Source organism: Rhinoraja longicauda, chromosome 1, assembly GCF_053455715.1.
Source record: "Rhinoraja longicauda isolate Sanriku21f chromosome 1, sRhiLon1.1, whole genome shotgun sequence".
Taxonomy (NCBI): domain Eukaryota; kingdom Metazoa; phylum Chordata; class Chondrichthyes; order Rajiformes; family Arhynchobatidae; genus Rhinoraja; species Rhinoraja longicauda.
In genome coordinates, this window is record NC_135953.1 from 56754907 (window position 1) to 56778165 (window position 23259).

Genomic DNA, 23259 nt, shown 5'->3' on the forward strand with positions numbered 1-23259 from the left:
TCCTGCTTTCTCCCCATATCCCTTGATTCCATTAGCCCTAAGAGCTATATCTAATTCTCTCCAACTTCCAGTGAATTGGCCTCCACTACCTTCTGTGGCAGAGAATTCCACAAATTCACAACTCCCTGGGTGAAAATATTTTTCCTCATCTCAGTCCTAAATGGCTTACCCCTTATTCTTAAACTGTGACCCCTGGTTTTGGATTCCCCCCAACATCGGGAACATTTTTCCTGCATCTAGCCTATCCAATCCTTTAAGAATCTTATGTTTCTATAAGATCCCCTCTCATCCTTCTAAATCCCAGTGAATATAAGCCTATTCCAGCCAGTCTTTCATCATATGCCATCCCGGGAATTAACCTGGTGAACTTGTGCTGCACTCCCTCAATAGCAAGAATCCCCCTTCCTCAAATTAGGAGACCAAAACTGCACACAATATTCCAGGTGTGGTCTCACCAGGGCCCTGCACAACTGCAGTAGGACCTCCTTGCTCCTCTACTCAAATCAAATGCTTTAGGAATATTAGAATGGAACATTCTTCAGCCATTTAAAAGAATTTCATGGAATGATGTTCCACATTATTTGGAATGCTTTTGACTCATCAGCAGATCGATTCACCTTGTCCTGTTCTGTACTCTTATTCCCCTTTAAGTATTTTATTCCACTTTAAGACAACTGAATATGCTTTTTTCCATCTTTTTACTGACAAACTGAGCCAAAAGCAAAGCAATATAATTAAGTTAACATTGAGTCAAAATCTTGTACAATTGGAAGCAATTGACGCTGGGAGTTTTTATTTCTGAACCAGTTCAGACCAAAGAACAAATTGTATAAAGTTGGGTGGGAGGTCAAAAATTAGACAAAAAGCAAAAATGACAAAATAATTAAGATCATAATGAAGAAAAAATGGTACAAAATATTGCTGGTCAGAAATATCAAAATCTGTTTCAGATATTTTCAAAGTTAACAACATGCAGATAGGTTATGTGATTGGGAGGGGCGGGGGAATGGGGTGGTGAAGTCTTGGGAACTGAGAATGCGATGCATTGTTTGCATCGGTTTTTGCCATATAAATAACAATCCAAGCAACAGTTATCTGTGTGGAACTGCAAGAGATTCCACATGTAGATGTTCATCACGAATATTTCTCCTATTCGACTTGGGACAGTTAATGGAGATGTCTTGGAGACTGTCTGTTTTACAGTCGGAGGTGCTGCATGTCAGAAGATGTGTGAAGGTAAATCTCCTAGGTCTGATTAGATATATCCGAGGACACTGGGAAGCTTGAGTTGAAATTGCTGGCTGTGATATCTGAATCATCAGGAGCAAAGAGGTCCTTCTGCAGTTGTACAGGGAGGGCCCTAGTGAGACCGCACCTGGAGTACTGTGTGCAGTTTTGGTCTCCAAATTTGAGGAAGGATATTCTTGCTATTGAGGGCATGCAGCGTAGGTTTACTAGGTTAATTCCCGGAATGGCGGGACTGTCATATGTTGAAAGACTGGAGCGACTAGGTTTGTATACACTGGAATTTAGAAGGATGAGAGGGGATCTTATCGAAACGTATAAGATTATTAAGGGGTTGGACATGTTAGAGGCAGGAAACATGTTCTCAATGTTGGGGGAGTCCAGAACCAGGGGCCACAGTTTAAGAATAAGGGGTAGGCCATTTAGAACAGAGATGAGGAAAAACTTTTTTAGTCGGAGAGTTGTGAATCTGTGGAATTCTCTGCCTCAGAGGGCAGTGGAGGCCAATTCTCTGAATACATTCAAGAGAGAGCTAGATAGAGCTATTAAGGATAGCGGAGTCAGGGGGTATGAGGAGAAAGCAGGAACGGGGTACTGATTGAGAATGATCAGCCATGATCACATTGAATGGCGGTGCTGGCTCGAAGGGCCGAATGGCCCACTCCTGCACCTATTGTCTATTGTCTATTGTCTATAGACACGGGTGAGATGCTGGAAGACTGGAGCTAATGTTGTGCCTCTGTTTAAGAAGGGCTGCAGAGGAAAAACATGGGAACTATAGGCTAGTTAATCTAAGATCTATGACAGGAAAATGACTGGAGAAGGCTCTGAGGGATAAGATAAGCATGCATTAGGTTAGAAAAGGATTGATTGGGGAGAGTCGGCATGGATTTGTATGTGGGAGATTGTCTCAAATTTTGAAGTAAGAATAAAGTAATTTGACAAGGACAGATGTTGACAGTCTGCATGGACTGCAGCAATTTATTTAAGGCACCATGGTTGTATGCTCTGAAAGTTTAGATCACATGGGATCCAGGGAGAGTTATCTAACAGGATACAGAAATGGCCTCGTGGAAGGAAGCAGAGGGTCGTGGTGGAAGGTTGTTTTTGTCAGACTAGGTCTGTGACTAGCGTGTACTTTGGGTATCTACATCAAAAACTTAGATGAGAATATACAAAACATAATTAAGTTTGTAGATGACCATGATGGTAGCAATTGCCAAGGAGAACAGTGCGAACTTAACCAGCTGGTCAAGTGGACTGAGTAATGTCTGGGGAAGAGAGCAGTGGGTTAGAGGAGCACACGTACATGGTTCCTTGAACGTGCTATCACAGAGATAGGGTAGTGAAGGGTATTTTTACCTAGGAGAAAGACAGGAGGATGCTGGATCTTGGGGCAGTCAATGGAAGTGACTTGAGAGCAGTCAGTATTACAGTTGAAGAGGTGCTGAAGGTACTATTGTGTTTGAGATCTCCAGGGCCTGATTCTGAGGAAAGGGGATACAGGCGTTCAGATGGACAAGGGTGATTCAGGGCAGTCAGCATGGTTTTGTACGTGGGAGCTCATGTCTCACATCTGAGTTTTTTGATGACTTGACCAAAAAGGTCGTTGAGGGCCAAGCTGTAGATATTGTCTATATGTACTTCAGCAAAGCTTTCTACAAGGTTCCGCATGGGAGGTAGCTCTGGAAGGTTGGATCGCATGGGATCCAAGGAATGATAGCTGAATGGATATAAAATCGGCTTTATGGAAGGAAGCAGAGAATGTTGATGGATGGTGCTTCTCGGACTGAAGGCCTGTGGTGTCTCGGTGTCTGTCACTGTTTGTCATATATTTCAATGATTTGGATGAAAACATACACGGCAAGATTAGTACGTTTGCTGATGATACAAAAGTGGGTGGTTTTGCAGATAGTGAAGATGGTTGTGAAAAGTTGCAGCAGGGCCTTGATTGATTGGCCAGGTGGGCTGTGGAATGGTCGATGGAATTTAATGCAGAGAAATGTGAGGTGTTGCATTTTGGGAAGTCTAACATGGGCAGGACCCACACAGTGAATGGTCGGGCTCTGGGGAGTGTTGTTGAGCAGAGGGATCGAGGAGTGCAGGTGTATGGCTCTTTGAAGGTGCAGTCGCAGGTAGATCGGGTGGTCAAAAAAGCTTTTGGCACATTGGCCTTCATCAGCCAGAGTATTGAGTGTAGAAGTTGGGAGGTTATGTTGCAGTTTGTAAATTGAGGGAAGCTGAATTCTGAAATAAAGCAATGCTCAGGGTATCCAGTAGGTCAGTCGGCATCTGTGGAGAGAAGCAGGTAATGATCTTCGATGAGACATTGTCATTACCAATTAAAATCATTTACACGAGTGTTAATTCTAAACGTAGCCTTATTTTCAACATCTGATCCTTTGACTGGAGTCGTCTTTGCCAAGGAAACTTCCCTGCATCTGCGCTGTTGAAGACTGAAAATTATTTGTTTAATTTCCTTCCAACGAGTAAGGGCAACACCATGACACAATTGCTAGACTTTCTACCTCTGGTTCACTGACTTGAATTCAGTACTGATCTTGGGTACTGTCTATGGAGTTTGCGTGTTCTCCATGACTGTTTCCATTGGATGCTCTGGTTTCCACCCACACCTGAAATGTGTAGTTGGTAAGTCAATTTTCCTTGGTGCATTAAGTGGTAGATTATGGAGATGGTTACAGGATTGTGGGGAGAAAACAATGGGCATGGTTATCCAATGTAATGCATCCATTTATTCATTATTTATCTTTTAAAGTTTCTTGAAGAAGCTTGTCTCAAGACACTGAGGCAATGTTTCAAGCTGGAGCCCATTAATGCAATTAGAAAAATGATGAAAATGACTTGAATGCAGTTGGGGAGCTGGGCTACAATGGAATATGCTATGTCATTGCTTGTACTTCACACTGAAATGTAACCTTGCACAATGCTCCTGGTAATACAGGCTAGTGTTGGTAGCTGCTGATTAGATTGCTTGTTCTATTGCTTGAGGCAACAAATTAAATTTAATCAATTTGAATAATTTGACCATAAATTTGGAGTTTGTTATAAATCTTTAACAAAATGGATGATTTGAGATCAGATGTATTCACTCTTCAAGGAATTGTGTACTATACAATCAAGTCTGCTTGTGACATTGTAAATTACTCCAGTTTGCGTTTTGACCATTTGCTGGAGTTATTACTTTAAAGTACTCTATTTTTTTCATAATTTTAATCTGAATTATTAAGTACAGTTTACATGGAGCTATTTTTTTTAAATCTGCTCTTGCAAGTATCTACAAACCTTTGCATTTACTTGGCTTGCTTTTGAAAACATACAATTCTCAGCATTTAACATTTTTTTTAAATTTGAGCTGTCATGCTGCAGTCAGTTCAGCTATGATCCAAAGTACTTTGTGCCCAATGAGCTACAAAAAGACAAGCTTAATTTTGAACATGCGTTTTGCAAGTATGTGGGTAATATTTGTAAGCTTTTCACCACGTTTCTCCAGTCAGCCTGGCAATATCAACACTGATAGTAATTACTTTATTCTCCAGTGTACATGTTCATTTAGATGCATTTAATCTTTTGCACTTTAAAAATATTCTTCTTGCTCTGGGATTACCTTGGGCTGTATTTGAATTACCTTGATGTATGCTTCTGAAATACTTTCAATATTTCATTATCTCGGTGTTGAATTACAAATCAGACCTGCTTGCTGTAATATGAAACTGTCTAGTTAAATTTCAGCAGTGAGCTTCTGTTTGCCAGCTTTTCTGAATTTCTGGTACTTGATGGCATTGCACATGAAGATGATATATAAGAATAGTCCATTATTGTATTAGTTAGAAGATCAATGCGTGTTGCAGTACCAAGCATCAACTGCTGACATACAAGTAAATGAATATTGATCAGCTTCTTACCGAGCCCTCTCGACCACTCCCCTTGACTCCAGTTTGCAGACAGGGCTGTGCCTCTTTTAATGAGTGCTTCCCAGTGCTTTCTTATGCAGCTGTTTTTTTTCAGGGCACAGTACTGCAGGAAATATGGTACATACACTGCACTGAAAGTTAGCTTGGAAGGCAAGGGCCAATGGATCATTCCTAGAAGCATTTTAAATGTAGAAAGACCAGTTTGGGTTGTGGCTTGGCCACCTGTGCTCCGCACAAACAGCCGGATAAAGAGAATGGGCTGCAACAGCAGCAAAATGTGCCGCTACGGTCCTTGCACTGGAAATAGGGTAACTGATGCATCCTTTCTTGATTTGCTGACTGGGAATGAAAGCATTTGCTAGCTGGCGCTAGTAGTTTCAACCAATTCCTTTGTTTCCAGCTGTTCCTCACTGTCGGTTGTTCCTCCTCTTTGCTGAACAATTGGTGCATTAGGGAGTCAGATTAAGCAGAGTGCTCAGAACATCATCTTGCTTTTAATAGCTGCATCCTGACTCTATGCTTTTGGGATTAAAAGACTCAGTCAATTTCCTCAGTTATTGATTTGCTGGTGAATTGGATGTCGCTTGATTTTGTCTAGGATACTGAAGGTAATGCAAGGCCTGCCTGTTTTTCTTTATAAGATTACGTAAAATTGTGCACTTCAATATTTTGGATTTTGCTTTTGTTGAAGATAGAAGTATTTACTGGATCAATTTACAGCCATACTTGTTTTATAAATTTAAGTCTCTGTTGGAAATGCTAAATTGTGTTGTACGGTCAATATGCAATGTAAATTATATTGTGATGGTAGTTAATACAGTTGAAATGCTGATCTCAAAAGATTTGTGCATAATTTACTCATTTAAAACCCTTAAACAAATTATACTGTTCTTTAGTACACCGACTGACATAGTTGAGTTTGGAAATGCAAATCAAAAGTTACTGAATTGGTTTTTTTTCCTCCAGATGAACTTACTTAGCTTTGAGGCTTTGTCTAGAAGGCACATGTTAGTTTGTCCCTATCCATTACAACATGCTTTGTACATGTTTCTATTGGGAATTTTTCTGAACCACTTTTGGTGTTTTTGTCACTTGGATGAATTTCAGTTTCCACCATTGGAAACTGAACTACAAATTTGAGACAGTAACATGAACAGTTTTGATGCACTAAAGATATTTCTGTGGTAACAAAATATTTTTCTTCACAGAAGGAGGAAGTGGACAAACAACGCAAGGAGTTGTCTCATGAGTTGCTTGCTTTGCATTCTGAACTAGGTAAGAAATGCATAAATTGATATTATACTTTGAGTTCTAAAATTTACATGATGCAATCTATGCGTAAGTGTTGAATTAAATTTCTCCACCTAGTTCATCCTTGGTAACTGAAAGCTATTTGATTTTATATTTCCCTGGAGTCTGATGGCTTGACTGCTCATGGAATTTCTCCCACTTGGTGTAGCATGAGTTGCCTTAATGTTTCTGTTGCATCACCAGAATGCGAACTCTTAACAGTTTGGATCCAAATAAAAACTTGACTGTTTTTCTTTACTTTGATTTAAATTATTCAGAATGAAATGTTTTTGTTTTTTTCTTGATTAAACTTCTAAGTATTGAAACTATCAGAGTTTTGTGCATTTACCTGCTTTGTACACATGGAAACTTGGACAAAAAAGATAACCCAGAATTGAAGTTCTGGGGAATTCAAAGTAATTCTTCAATTGTGTTAGCCTTATTCATTGTACGCATCAAATTTAAGCAGAAATTGTGTGCATTTTGACATGTATTGACTTGATGCAGGCCAGTTGACCAAGCAGAAAAACATTGAATTCAGAATGCACTAGTCACATTCTGACTTGAGGCACCAGAATTTTTCCCTTCTGCACCCATTTTATATTTACCATGCTTGACATTGATGTGGATTGAAAAGTGAAATGTCTTGCTAGCTTCCAGCTCTCTCAAATAAAGTGCTCACTAAATAATAGTCATGCCTTCAAAATTAGTCAGGTAGATTCAACAGTTTAACCTGCTGAGTTATTCCAGTAATGTCTTTTTTACTTTGGTTCATAACAAACAAGTAATAACAAACAGATTTCTGGTTCTGACTTCTGGTTCTTGTGGCAAGCTTTAAAAGAGCTTGTGCAATGAATCAATTGAAGAGGAATTTGGGAGTCTACTTGCTTTCATCATTCTGGGCTATTTTGTTTGTAGGTGGCTCAACATGGCTAAATCACATTTTCTTGGTTTTACATATTTTCCCATTCATAGCCTTGCAGAAGCTAGTGTTGGGAAGGAACCAACCTGAGTTTTATTCCAGATAGCACCTTAAGACAGTAGATGGTTCAGTATTTAAGATTAGTGTCGCAAGAATGTTACAGTGCCCTCCATAATGTTTGGGACAAAGACCCATCATTTATTTTTTGCCTCTGTACCCCACAATTCGAAATTTGTAATAGAAAGAATCACGTGTGGTTAAAGTGCACATTGCCAGATTTTAATAAAGGCCATTTTTATACATTTTGGTTTCACCATGTAAACTATGATTATACATAGTCCCCCATTTCAGGGCACCATAATGTTTGGGGCACAGCAATGTCACGTAAATGAAAGTAGTCATGTTTAGTATTTTGTTGTATATCCTTTGCATGCAATGACTGCTTGAAGTGTGCGATTCATGGACATCACCAGTTGCTGGGTGTCTTCCCTGGTGATGCTCTGCCAGGCCTGCATTGCAGCCGTCTTTAGCTTATGCTTGTTTTGGGGGCTAGTACCCTTCAGTTTTCTCTTCAGCATATAAAAGGCATATTCAATTGGGTTCAGATCGGGTGATTGACTTGGCCACTCAAGAATTGACCATTTTTTAGCTTTGAAAAACTCCTTTGTTGCTTTGGCAGTATGTTTAGGATCATTGTCTTGCTGTAGATTGAACCGCCGGCCAATGAGTTTTGAGGTATTTGTTTGAACTTGAGCAAATAGGATGTGTCTATACACTTCAGAATTAAAATTATGCTACTACCATCAGCAGTTGTATCATCAATTAAGATAAGTGAGCCAGTACCTTCAGCAGCCATACATGTCCAGGCCATAACACCCCCACCACTGTGCATCACAGATGAGGTGGTATGCTTTGGATCTTGGGCAGTTCCTTCTCTCCTCCATACTTTGCTCTTGCCAACACTCTGATGTAAGGTAATCTTCGTCTCATCTGTCCATAAGACCTTTTTAAAGAACTGTGGTTGCTCTTTTAAGTACTTCTTGCAAACTGTAACCTGGCCATCCTATTTTTGCGGCTAACCAGTGGTTTGCATCTTGCAGTGTTAGCCTCTGTATTTCTGTTCATGAAGTCTTCTGCGGACAGTGGTCATTGACAAATCCGCACCTGACTCCTGAAGAGTATTTCAGATCTGTCAGACAGGTGTTTGGGGATTTTTCTTTATTCTCCAGAGAATTCTACTGTCATCAGCTGTGGAGGTTTTCCATGGCCCGCCAGTCCCTTTGCGATTAGTAAGCTCACCAGTGCTCTCTTTCTTCTCGTTGATGTTCCAAACAGTTGATTTTGGTAAGCCCAAGGTTTGGCTGATGTCTCTAACAGTTTTATTCTTGTTTCTCAATCTCATAGTGGCTGCTTTGACTTTCATTGGGAGAACTGGTCCTCTTGTTGATAAACAGCAATAAAAGTTTCCAAAGGTGATTGAAAGACTGGAGGGAAGACGAGGTGCTGAGAGCTCTCTTATACTTGCATAAAGGAGGCATTTAAACGCACCTGAGCAATTACAAAAACCCGTGAAGCCATGTGTCCCAAACATTATGATGCCCTGAAATGGGGGGACTATGTATAAACACAGCTGTAATTTCTGCCTGGTGAAACCAAAATGTATAAAAATACCCTTTAAAATCTAACAATGTGCACTTTAACAACATGTGATTTTTTTTTCTCTATTACAAATCTCAAATTGTGGAGTACAGAGGCAAATAATTAAACGATGGGTCTTTGTCCCAAACATTATGGAGGGCACTGTATTTGAACTGGTTAATGATACCTGGAATGATATTTGGTGTCATATTGTTTGAGCATTCATTGAGTAAGTGAGACAATTATTTTGACCCCATTGGTGGCCCTGCTTGGGTTGATAAATGTATTTCACATGATCCAAACCCGTGCTAATGCTTAATATTGGCATGTCTAACTGCAATTAAGGAGATTCAACTTGTCTTTGGTTAAAATGGATGCTGAAGGATTGCTTTCTTCATCTTCAACTGTGAATGTTAAGACAGCAGTTTAAGATGTATCATAACCCATGGTGTGGAAACACATTCATCAATGCTCATGCAGGGCAAAATGGAGTATTTAATAACACTTCCAATTCTCCACCCATAGCTATTTGGTTTATGGTTTTTGAAATTATTATCCAGGTACTAATTAAGGGGTTCTGCCTCCGCCCTTTGCATTCTGTAAATTCTTGATTTGTAACTCATAATGGCAGAAAAATGTCTTCTGTAAACCCTTCCAAATAGTAACTTGCCACTAGGGTATTGACCCAAGAGAAATGGGATATTCCATTTCCCCCTGTAAACACTGAATTTTACACAGTAGAAACAAGGACCTGCAGATGTTGGCTTACAATGAAATAAACTGTGTGGGAGCAACTCGGTGGGCCAGGCAGCATCCCTGGAGGACATGTTTCAGTTCAGAGCCCTTCCTCACAACTCAAAATGTCATCTCTTCATATACTCCAGGAATGCTGCCTGCCACATTCTCATCTCCACGCAGAGGTGAGAAGGAATTTCTTTCGTCAGAGGGTGGTGAACCTGTGGAATTCTTTGCCACCGAAGGCTGTGGAGGCCAAGTCAATGGATATTTTTAAGGCAGAGATCGATAGATTGATTCTTGATTAGTACGGGTGTCGGGTTATGGGGAGAAGGCCGGAGAATGGGGTTAGGAGGGAGATAGATCAGCCAGGAGTGAATGGCGGAGTAGACGATGAGCCGAATGGCCTAATTCTGCTCCTATTACATGTGACCTTATGACTTTGTGACAAATGTTATACATCTCAATCAAAATGTTTTCACACACAACCTCAATTTAATCCACCCTAAGCATTCTTTCATTATAACTGCAGTCTGGTCATATTGCATTCCTGTTGTGTCGGCACCAGAATTGTATGCGGGATACCAGCTGTGCTACCTAGTATTACCTGCTTCATGACTGAATTTATGGACAATTTCGATACAATAAAAAACAAGCGGCTTAGTATTAAACCCTGCAGAATGCCACTCCATTCAATTTACTGGTGGTTTAATTTCCTGTTCAATCTGATGAGATTGTTGGCTATTTTCCAAACGTCCACGTAAATTGCATCAATAGCTGAGCTCATCATTGCATTTGTCTAAGTGTACATTGCGCAGTGCCAATGCATGCCACTGCTCCATTAAAAAAATTGTTGTTCTGCTGGTATTACTGCCTCGCCTGAAATTACTGAGCCTGCCCTTTTTAACAGTCATAAGACAAATCTTCCATTCTTCAGCCAACACATCTGCACCCAGACATTGGAAAATGATTGGAGCCTACTGTATTTCCTCCCATTTAGGAACCCCTACATACATGTCTGAAGGAAGATGCTGAATATTTCCAGCATTTTGCAGTGGAGCAAGAGATGTTTGGATTGATGTTGGGGAAGAATAGGAAGGTAGATTATTATCTGAACGGTGTCAAGTTAGGAAATGGGGAAGTACAAAGAGATCTGGGTGCCCTTGTTCATCAGTCACTTGAAGTTAGCAGGCAGGTACAGCAGGCAGTGAATGATCAGCCATGATCACATTGAATGACAATATTGGCTCGTACACCTACTCGTACACCAATGGCCTACTCGTACACCTATTGTCTATCGATGGCCATTTCCTGAAACTTGCTGATATTCACTTTCCTGGTGCCTTTTTTGACCCAGGCTGCGTGGAGGACCAGACAGAGCTGAAAATGTTAGGGTTTTTTTGTATCCTTGGTTCTCTAAAAAACATCCACATTACACAGCATGTGCATGCAATGTAATTGTACGGAATTACCACAACAGGACCCCCTCCCCCCCCCCCCCCCCCCCCCCCCCCCCATATGACTGGACTCCGTTTGTTATCACTACCCTTTTAACTTCAATGTTGCTGTAGTTCCTAAATTGAATACCATCTATAAACTTGACATCTATCCAATTTGTACACTTTGTTTTCCTGTCCACCATTTGTGGTAAATTCAGAGCTATCCATGGCTCTAAGTTGAAGGTAATGAAAGAAGAGAAATGGAATGCATTTATAATGTCTATCTATTGTAGTCCATGTGCATGAATATGGTTGATTACACAAACAATTTATAAGCAGTGAGAAATTTATTATCAGCAAGGCCACTGTAGGTGAAGAAGATGCTTCAGTTTTAATGAGACCACACCAGGTATCCTCAGCGATCTGATGTAATCCACCCCGGCAATTGAATAATACTTTCCTCTTTCAAGCATCTGTCTTGCTGACACGCTCTGTCTTGCCTCTACTCTCTTCCAGCTTTCTTCTAACCCACCACTCTCCCCTCCCACCACCAGTGTGAAGAAGGGTCTTGACCTGAAATGTTACCCTTCCGTGTTCTACAGAGATGCTGCTTGACCTGCTGAGTAACTCCAGCACTGCCCTTTTTTAAAGTACCTTGAATGCATGACCGTTGTCCTTGAAGCTATTTTTAGTATTGGAATAAAGGAGTCTGTTTTTTTTAACTGGAAGTTTATTAACTAGCATGAGATTGTCCTGAATAATGTAATCACTGCCCTCTGATGTATTTTGTTTTTTGTTCATTGGTATCTTATGGATAAAAAAATCTCTTTATTACTGTGGATGCCAGTAACGTATCAAGTTATGATGGTTTCAAGTCAAGTGGTTGACAATAGAATGCCTACATGATAATAAGCAGAACAGGCATCAGATCATCAGGTTAGCTCTTTGAGCTAAGCTAAGGGAATCAAGGGATATGGGGAAAAAGCCGGAACACGGTACTGAATTTGGATGATCAGTCATGATCATATTGAATGGTAGTGCTGGCTCGAAGGCTGAATGGCCTACTCCTGCACCTATTTCTATGATATTGGTTTGAGAATTGGGCATCTGTTCAGCAGGAAGCAGTATTGTATGGACATTTTTAAAGCTGAAAGTGAAGATACTTGATCAGGTAGGGCTGGGAGGAATATGGTGGGATCAGCCATGATCTTGGTAATGGTAGAGCAGTCTCAAGGGATCAGCTGGATCTTGTACACTTTGTACACACTAACCTGTCTCCAGCGTAAGATTGGACTGAGGGCTGTGGAAGAAGAGTAAAGGAAGTTTGAGTCAGTGAGATTCAATTTGGGTAGATGAAAACTAATCACAGCCAATCCTGGCTAATTATTGAATTTGAAATCTATTTGGTTTGCTGAAAAAGTCTGAATATGATATTTGGATATTGTGTCTTTGAAATGCGTTTAATACAAGGTGAAATTACAAACACCAATACAGTTCAGCTTTCTAGTTCTGTGCCAAACTACACTAATTCCATTGAACACAGCCTATATTTACTTTGTATGACATATTATTTACATAATATTACATAGAATGAATTTTCCAATTTTAGGTAACCTCTAAACCCCCCGCACCCCTTTCTCCCCACAGCCTCCTTTCTCCCCCCCCCCCCCATTGCCTCAGCTGGACTTGCACCTATTTCTCTCCTTCCCCTCCTACATTCATTCCTCTGCCTCTCACCTGCTTTTATCACTGGCCTTTGGCCCAACCATCAAAACCCCCTGGCCTGAATCCACCATATCCACATATTATCTGTCACGCTCTGTCTTGCCTCTACTCTCTTCCAGCTTTCTTCTAACCCACCACTCTCCCCTCCCACCACCAGTGTGAAGAAGGGTTCTGACCTGAAATGTTACCCTTCTGTGTTCTACAGAGATGCTGCTTGACCTGCTGAGTAACTCCAGCTGAGTAACTGCCCTTTTTTAAAGTACCTTGAATGCATGACCGTTGTCCTTGAAGCTATTTTTAGTATTGGAATAAAGGAGTCTGTTTTTTTTAACTGGAAGTATATTAACAAGCATGAGATTGTCCTGAATAATGTAATCAGCTGTGTTGTCATTGGGAGTTATGCCTGCAATTTTTACCAGAACCAATGATTAGTGTGACGTTGCTGCACTTTCAGACTGCAGTGGACTGCATTGAGTTATTTAAGTGGCTGATATTAAAAAATTGGTGTTGCAGGAAATGGATTTTTGCCTCGTTACTTATGCACAGGTTTATCCAAATGCATTTGGAGGTGTTTGATCCTGTTGTAAAAATAAATCGAATGTACTTGATCTGCCAACTCGTCTGCAATCGTAGGTGAGGTTGTGTCAGAGAAAAAATGCATCTAAAAGCTTAGACTACCATTTTAATTGAAACTACTCAGAAAATTAAAAAAAACCTTGCTTGCAGCCCCTTTTTTCATTGGTTCCCGTAATTTACAAAATTTGAAGTCTGCCATGAATGTTTTCTGGGTCTTCGTGGAACTATTGCATAGAAAATTGAAGATTTGGTTAATTTTTTCTCATCTCCATTTTGAGATGGAGGCTAAATGCCTGTTTGAGAGAGTTCTTGCATTTGCCCTTGTGTCCACTCCTACAAAAACAATCCCAGTCTGTTTGAATTTCTTTAAGTTACCAATCATATTGCCATAGAATAATCTACAGTTATATCTATTGTCCATTCTTCTACATTCTGGCCAAACTGCAAGGGCGAAATGATGGGTTGAAGTAAACCTTTTGATGTCGGGAGAGTAGAAGATTGCTGTGGTTATGATCCTAACACGGCTGTCAGTGGGGTTGGTTCCAAGTCGGGTTCGTGCACATGCTTATTTTGCAGTGGTATTTGCTTCTTTAAGACCAGTCCTCCTCTGGACCCTTTGTGTAGAAATCCCTTTGCCTGAAAAGGGATCCTGTTTCATGATCTGGAGGAAGCATAACACTTATTTTGGCCTAAATGGACATGAAGGGCTTAATGCCATGTTCCAATGTAAATTGCTTTAAATCTATATTGACTGGATGACTGGAACAAAATGGATGTGCAGCATGGTATTGCGCATGTGGCAGGCTGAACTTTAGAGTCTTCCTTCAGTTATTTTCTTCTTCCACTAAAGTCTTGCAGGAACCCCTCTTCCAATGTTGTGTACAAAATGCAAGAATAAAATATCTGGCAAATCCAGGTTTTTAATCAAATTGTCTCTATTTTTTTTTGTTGTAAATCCACACAAGGTGAAGTGCTGCCCTGAATGCTTTTCTGCTCGGGTTCAAAAATCCAGCAGGGGATGCACAAAAACTGATCCAAAAGGTGTTCTAGATTTTAAAGCTGGAAATGATTTATGCATGCATTTATACCATTAGCTCAACCAACAATTTATGCCATGCAGAGACGAGGAATTCGACGTATGCCCAGTTAGAGAAGGATCGGGAAGAACTTCAAAAGAAATATGAAGGAGTCATTCAAAAGCTGTCTGAAGAACATCGGAATGAGCTTAAAGATTTGGAACAGAAACTGGAACAGCTTTTCAATGCAGAGAAGGAGCATTTACAGCAAAACTTCAAACAAGATGTGGAAACTCTGCAAGTACATCTGCAAAAGGAGGTCTGATTCTTCAGATGAATTTTAATTTCAAGGGAAAAAATAGTAACTTGATTCTGCACTATTCAATGTTACCTTTTTTGGCATATGGTTTTATTTTTTGATTTAAATTTTTTTTGTTGGTTAAATGTCATATTGAATTATCATATCATATCATATACATACAGCCAGAAACAAGCCTTTTCGGCCCTCGAAGTCCGTGCCGCCCAGTGATCCCCGTACATTAACACTATCCTACACCCACTAGGGACAATTTTTACATTTACCCAGCCAATTAACCTACATACCTGTACGTCTTTGGAGTGTGGGAGGAAACCGAAGATCTCGGAGTAAACCCACGCAGGTCACGGGGAGAACGTACAAACTCCTTACAGTGCAGTACCCGTAGTCAGGATCGAACCTGAGTCTCCGGCGCTGCATTCGCTGTAAAGCAGCAACTCTACCGCTGCGCTACCGTGCCGCCGTGATTACAGATTACAGTGATTGCAGTGATTACATTGTAGGAAATGGTGATTTGACACATTACGCCTATACTAGCTCTTTGTAAGCTGTAAATTTATTCTCTTCAAATATCTAGACAGTTACCTATTGAAAACCACAATAAAATTTGCTGAAATGTGGAAACTAGGAACTGTAGATGCTGGTTTACACAAGGACAGAAAGTACTTGAGTAACTCTGGGTCAGGCAGCATCTCTGGTGAAGATGGATAGGTGACGTTTTGGGTCAGGATCCTTACTCAGACTGATTGTTGGGAGGGGGTGGAGGAGCAGAAGAAAACTGGGAGAGATAAAAAGGTAGGACAAAGTGTAGCAGGACACAGGTTGGGGGCAGATGGTTGGAACAAAGTCCAGAGATTAAAGCAGAAGGTTTAATCTGTATGGCAGATGGTTGGAACAAAGTCCAGAGATTAAAGCAGAAGGTTTAATCGGAGAGACCAAAGAGTTGATAATTGAGGCCAGAGGAAGGAAAGGGGGGGGGGGGGGAAAGAAATTGCTCACAGGGAAAGGGGAGGCGGGAAATTGTTAGCTACCTCTAAATTTGTCCCTGTTCAATACCCAGGTAGTATATACTTGTTTCCTTTATCATTATTATAATTTTTTGTATCTTTAATTCATTTGTTCTGTATCTATTCCTGTCTATATCTCTCGTTTCCCTTCCCTTGACTCTCTGTCTGAAGAAGGGTCTCGACCCGAAACGTCACCTATTCCTTTTCTTCACAAAAGTGGGTGATTTTGCAGATAGTGAAGATGGTTATGAAAATTTGCAGTAGGATCTTGATCGATTGGTCAAGTGGGCTGAGGAAGGGCTGATGGGTAGAGAAATGTGAGATGTTGCATTTTGGGAAGTCTAACATGGGCAGGACCAACACAGTGAATGGTAGGGCTCTGAGGAGTGTTGTTGAGCAGAGGGATCGACGAGTGCAGGTGCACTCCTTGAAGGTGGAGTCTCGGGTAGATAGGTTGGCACATTGGCCTTCATCAGTCAGAGTATTGGGAGGTCATGTTGCAGTAGTGTAAGATGTTGGTGAGGTGGCATTTAGAGTATTGTGTTCAGTTTTGGGCACCATGTTATAGGAAAGATGTCGAGCTGGAGTGTAGGAGGGTGAGGAGTGATCTTAGAGGTGTATAAAATCATGAGAGGAATAGATTGGGTCCAATAAAATGCACAGAATCTCTTGCCCAAAGTAGGTGAATCGAGCACTAGAGGACATAGGGTTAAGGTTAAAGGGAAAAGATTTAATAGGAATTTGAGGGGTAACTTTTTCTCACACATTGTGGTTGGTGTATGGAACAAGCTGCCAGAGGAGGTAGTTGAGGCTGGACTATCCCAAAATTTAAGAAACTGCTATGGAAAGGATGTGTTTGGAGGGATGTGGACCAAACGTGGGTAGGTGGGATTGGAGTAGCCGGGACATGATGGTCGGTGTGGGCAAGTTGGGCCGAAGGGCCTGTTTCCATGCTGTATCATTCCATGACTCTGACTCCAGAGGTGCTGTCTGACCCTTGAGTTACTCCAGCATTTTGTGTGTCTATCTGGACACTAATCGTTTACTGCGTTATGAAAATTCTTGAGCAACATTACTCTGGCTGCTTTCTAATCTGCATGTTCAAGTTTCTCTGCCATTAAATGAAAAGCAACTGATGCTCTGTTCACACGGAACCTGATTACCCTGTACATTGAGACTTGAGCAATCTTACAGTTCTAAAAATTTGATTTTAATTTGTAAACTACTTTTAAGTTGAATTAGCACAATTAAGGACATTTTAAAAAAATCCTAATATTAGCTAAAATGTAAGCATTGATCCTCAATGCGTTATTGCGAGGTTAAATCTTGGAATCCCCAACCAAAAGAGAAATTTAATCATGGAACTAGAGCAGCTCAAGGAGCTTAGTACCATATTTGAGGGCAGTTGGGCATTACTTTGCCTGTCATTGAAATTTTAGTTTTGTTTAATTTAGTTTATTTATATTGTATTTTTGTTTACATGCTGTCCAGTCACGAAGACTAAGCATGCTTACATTCAAGCCGTCGACAGTGCACTGATAGAGGATAAAGGGTACAATATTTACTGCAAGATAGTCTGATTTAAAAGTAGTTTAAAGCTCTTGAATTAGGTAGATGGATGTCGGGACCACACTCTAGCTGATGAAGACCATTCAGTTACCTGATAACAGCTGGGAAGAAAATGACTCTGGAAGTGTGCGTTTTCAAACTTTTGTACCTCATGTCTGTTCGGACGGGAGAAGAGGATGCAACTGGTTATGCCAGTGGCCTTGCCGAGGCAGCATGAAGTATAGATGGAATCAATGGAAGGGAGGTTGGTTTGCGTGATTGTCTGTGCTGTTCCCACAACTCTCTGTTACTACGTGTGGTCTTGGATGGAGCTGTTCTCAAACCAGATTATTCCAAATTTTCCTTTATCTTGTAAAGGGCATTCCTCTATCTTCGAATGATCATTCAGTTATTGTTAAAATCCTCTTTCCAGTAGTTTGCCATATATTATTTTGCTTCTACACTTTGTACAATGATTGCATTTCAATAATCTTTAGTTGCATCAGAATTGGGAATGTCCTAAAGGTTTAAGTGACTCTGCAATTGCATAATTTCCATGATATGACCATTAATTGATGCCTTTTTTTAGGTTGACAGCTTCACTTCTGAGCATGAAGCCCATAAAGTAGAACTTGTTGCAACCCATGCAAATAATCTAGAATCCCTTGAGAAAGACTATCAACAGTCTTTGGCAGGTAATCAGCATTGAATGTGATATTTTATCAATGGAATGGCATAGTGAATTGAATAGATGATTTATAAACAGTTGACAAATGCCACTCATCGGTGTTATTTTTGATATAATCTGTAACTTTAGAATTAATTTTTGTATTTCCTTGCAGAACTGACCAGATCTCATGAGGTGGAACAAATGGCATTGGAAGAGAGCTTTACAGAGAGACAATCACTGTTTGAGGTTAGTGTAACAAGCTCGCAGGAAAGTTCTTGGCAAATGAGTTCTAAATTGGGAAGATACATCAGAAATTTTGTGCATTGCCAGTGAATGACTGGATTGTTATTTTGATGGTTCAGAGGCAAAATCTGCCTTGGGGAAAACTGCATGTCCAGTGAAACAAAATAATCCTGCCAGCATAACAATCACTGGTGGAAAGTTTTTGCCTTAATATATTTGACACCTGTAGTATTGCATTTTGGGCACAGCAGGGACCTGAAATGATTGCCCAAAAGTTAGAATGAAGGAAATCAGAAATATCAAAATTAATGTTGAGCAAATGGATACAAAAATACTGCTGTTGAGCTAATTACAAACTCTCAATGATAGGATAAATTTGAAGCACTTGGTCCAATCGTGCTAAGTTGAATGTAAGAAAACAAATACGGTAAAATTGGAGAAATCGTCATGTTCAAATTCTCAGAGTACATGGGTACGTCGTTTTGAGTACATGGGCACAAGATCTTGTTTCAAAAGTGTAAAGAGAAACCTCATGTTGGAAATACACGGCTGGTTAGGCGACATCTGTGGGAGGGGAACAGTTGATGTTTCAAGTTGATGGTATTTGTTTAATGTGTACAGATCTTGTAACTCTAGTGGTCTTGCATTTAAGGTACAAACTAACAAGCTGAAATACCATGCGGAATTGAGTTTAATAAATCTAACTGGTGACATGGCATCAATGGCATTAGAATGTTGCATTCTTGTTGTAAATTGCCTGCTAATCCTAGGTTTAGATTGCCCTATGTCGATACTTCATCCAATCAATACATTTAGGGATGACAATAAATATTACTCGAGTATTGCTGTAATTACAAGCAATTGTGGAAGTACGAGGAAGGCTTTGGCTTAGTGATGGAACAAGTGATTGACCATTTAGGCTCTTGACTTTAAAAATGTATTTAACTCTTTCCATTTTGTCTTTAAAATGTGGCCCTGTAACAGTGCTGTCTTAGAATGTTAATTATTGCTGCCATTATCATTTTGCTATAAATATCACTTCACATTTTTACTTGTTCATGTGACATCTGGCTACATATTTTGTTGCTGCAAAAGATTTATTTTACTCTTTTCAAATCCATATCTGAAATTTCCCCTGCACAAAGGACCCTTTCAATTTTTCATCCTTGCTACTTTTCTTGTAACTGATCTCTGCACTCTGCCTTAAAATATGGGATCTAATGTTGACATAAATATTGTAGCTGTATTATCATGGATTTGTTGACCAATTTCCAAAGTTTATAAAATGACTGCATTTGTATGTTACGCAATTTGTCTATACTTGCCATGCACTTCCAAAGATGTGTTAATTTGCCCCAAGATGTATTCTTGAAAATACTTTATCAATGCGCTAAATCCGAATAACTCCTATTGTTAAGAACCTGTCTAATTGGAATCTGTAATTATAGGAACAGATTGCAAAACTGAATGAGGAAAAAGATTCTTTGAAAGAAGAAATTAAAACAAAAGAGATTGCAAAAGCACAAATGCAGAAAGATCAAGTAAGTACTATTTTGGCAGAGGATTAAAAAATGTTAGGCATGCTTTGAGATGTATTGTTTTCATCAACTCACTTACAAGATGAACTGTCAAATCTGGGGTTTGTGCAGTTAATGCCAAAAACATATTTTCTCATGGAGTTGCTGTCCTGAAATTGAAATAACATGGATACAAAAGTTACCTAATACAAACAAAGTATTGAAACCAGACCATGTCATAGAGCAGGCCAATTTTTGCTATCTCTGACAATCAACATTTGCTTTTGTTAGAATTTAAATTTCCGTGAAGATCAGTCTTACTGTTTTGGTGAAGCCCAGGTTTCTGGGGATCATATGTTGGAAATGTATTGAATATCACAACATCTGCACCTTATTTTATTCCAATGACATTAATTTTAGACTAATGTTAGTGACTTTCTTTCAAACTTAGTGCTGAAGTTCAGAACTCAATGGTACAATAGTGTAGGAAAATAACTGCAGATGCTGGTACAAATCGAAGGTATTTATTCACAAAATGCTGGAGTAACTCAGCAGGCCAGGCAGCATCTCAGGAGAGAAGGAATGGGTGACATTTTGGGACAAGACCCTTCTTCAGACCTTCTTCAATGGTACACTGTGAGACCAGTACAGATATTAACAATGGTTTTAATTAGTATGGTGTTTTATACTTGAATGCAAAGTGTACATTATTTGACCTTAACTATTAATTAGCAATGATCCGCAAGTTCTGAAGTGCATCTCCCATCACCGTAATTTGAGAACTTGTGATCTGTCAGGTGAGATGAGAGTACCCATTTGATAGCTTCCATTGATATAGTGTTTCTAAATGCAACAATGTGTTCGTTGTTCCCTGAAGCATAATCAAAGAAAGATTATCCCTAAACCAAAGGTGGTGATGGGCGGATGGACTAAAACCTTGGCCAGTAGGGAAGGCTGTTGAGAGTGACTTAAAAATTGTTTGTATTGCACCAAGTGGGATTGGAGGTCCAGAACAAAAGAAATGTTGAGTTTTTGTCAAAATGGATGGTTTAATATCTGATCTCTGGTTACTTGCCATTCTGCCACTGGAAACTTGTTCCTCTATTTGCTTTCATTTAGGAAAATTCCCCTGGGATGAGAAATTGACATTGATGCCCACTTCCTGGATCTATGAGGGAAATTAAACGGTTGTGGTGGGATTAAAAAGTTAATATGAGTCAACAATAACAAGTTTGTGATTCATACAGGCAAAGCTAAGTGCAATGGTCAGCTGAATAGGAGAGCTGATGGTGTCATGGGGTGAAGTCTGAGCAGGAATATTGCTGGCAAACAGTTAATTGATGTTGGAACTAGATCTTTTAGATTCCAAATAATGTGATTCATTCCAAGTGTTTGTGGTGGTAGTGATATCACTGGCTATAGAATGGGTGTTGCATGGATCAAGAATGGGAAGGCAAAAACTCTGCTTTTCTAATTGTTTACCAGAAAAAATGTAGCTCGTACAATGCTGACGAGTGGTTTGGCAATAATGCCCGTCAAGAGGTGATGTGGCAGTGAGACTGGGTGCCTTGAGAAATGAATTGTGGGCATAAATTGGGACCAGCTGTGTTTAAACCGCATGGGAAATGCTGTGTTTTGAGCAGGTGATGATATTTGTAAACAACTCTATTATAGATTACTAAAACATGGATTGGTACAGCACAGGAACAGACAATTCAGTCCGCAATGCCCTTGCCAAACACGATGTGAAGTTAAAATAATAATCTCTGCCTGCATATGATCCACATCTCTCCATTTCCTGGAAATCCATATGCCTCTTAAATCCCACTAGAGTATCTGCCTCCACCCCTGGCAGTGCTTTCCAGGTACCTGCCACTCTCTGTATTAAAAAAAATAATCTTGCTGTACATATCTCCTTTTTAAATTTTGGCCCTCACCGTAAAGCTGTGCCCTTCAGTCTTTCCTCAGCCTCCGTTCTCCAAAGAAAACAATTCAAGTTTGCCCACTCTCTTTATAGCTAAGATAGACACAAAGTGCTGGAGTAACTCAACGGGTCAGGCAGCATCTCTGGAGCAAAAGGATGGGTGACGTTTAGGGTTGGGACGCTACGATGAGTTCTGACCCAAAACATCACCCATCTCTTTTTCTCCGTTATTTCCGCACTTTGTCGATATCAGCATCCGTAGTTCCTTTCTGCATTCTTTATAGCTAATATCGTTGAATCCAGCCAATGTTCTGTAAACTTCTTCTGCACCCTCTCCAAATGCTCCTCATTCTTCCTGTAATGGGGTAATCAGAACTGCACATGTTACTCCAAATGCGGCTTCACCACTGTCCAATAAAGCTGCAGCATGACTTCCCTACTCAATAACTAGACCAATGTTGGCAAGCGCACCATGTGCCTTTATCACACTGTACACTTGTGTTGCCACTTTCACAGAGCTATGAACTTTGACCCCAAGATCACTCTACATCAATGTTGATAACGGTCTTGCTATTAACTACCCTGGCATCAAACCTCCCAAAGTACAGCATCTCACACTTACTCAAATTGAAACCTTTTTTTAATTCTCTTTGCTATCACATGTAATTTTAAGTGTAGGACATTTTTGATGGAATGTTGATTCCTATTTGGACATGGCTGGTAAGTATTGAACCATTTGCCATTTCCCAATTGCCCCTGAACTGAAACAGTTGAGGCAACTTAATTGGGAGGGAAGAAATCCAGGAAGGAAAGAAACAGATGGAAATGAAAGTTAGACCCAAGTGGGAAATAGCAGCAATAGCAAAGAAATTTGATCGGGGCAACAGTACATAGAAACATAGAAAATAGGTGCAAGAGTAGGCCATTCAGCCCTTCGAGTCAGCACCGCCATTCAATATGATCATGGCTGATCATCCAAAATCAGCACCCTGTTCCTGCTTTCTCCCCATATCCCTTGATTCCGTTAGCCCTAAGAGCTATATTTAACTCTCTTGAATGCATCCAGTAAATTGGCCTCCACTGCCTTCTGTGGCAGAGAATTCCACAGATTCACAACTCTCTGGTGAAAAAGCTTTTCCTCATCTCAGTCCTAAATGGCCTACCCCTTATTTTTAAACTGGCCCATGGTTCTGGACTCTCCCAACATTGGGAATTCTTTTTCCTGAATCTAGCCTGTCCAATCACTTAAGAATTTTATGTTTCTATATATAAGATCCCCACTCATCCTTTGAAATTCCAGTTCTTGCACAGTCATTTATATATCAGGAAGATTTGAGGAAGAGAGCAAACATTATTTTGTTTCACAAAGATGTGTGTAGTGTAGGTCCAAGGGAGTTTCCATAGCAATATCAATGGATTTGAGTTGACTAGCAAATTTGTGCTGGAAGAGGGGAGTTGGTTGAACCTCTGTTCAAAATCATCCTGGTGAGATGGGGTAGCAAAGGAATTGTGTATC

At 40.1% G+C, this 23259-nt stretch overlaps 1 protein-coding gene across 4 annotated transcripts in view; it reads left to right on the forward strand.

Annotated features, from left to right (window-relative positions):
• mtus1b (microtubule associated tumor suppressor 1b) overlaps positions 1-23259 on the forward strand; it is a 139061-nt gene that overhangs the window by 104251 nt on the left and 11551 nt on the right. For all 4 annotated transcript variants that reach the window (XM_078397785.1, XM_078397765.1, XM_078397794.1 and 1 more), the window contains 5 exons: positions 6386-6452; positions 14623-14837; positions 17979-18084; positions 18232-18305; positions 19751-19843. In XM_078397785.1, the coding sequence (XP_078253911.1) occupies positions 6386-6452; positions 14623-14837; positions 17979-18084; positions 18232-18305; positions 19751-19843 (555 nt within the window). The remainder of the gene's footprint in view (positions 1-6385; positions 6453-14622; positions 14838-17978; positions 18085-18231; positions 18306-19750; positions 19844-23259) is intronic.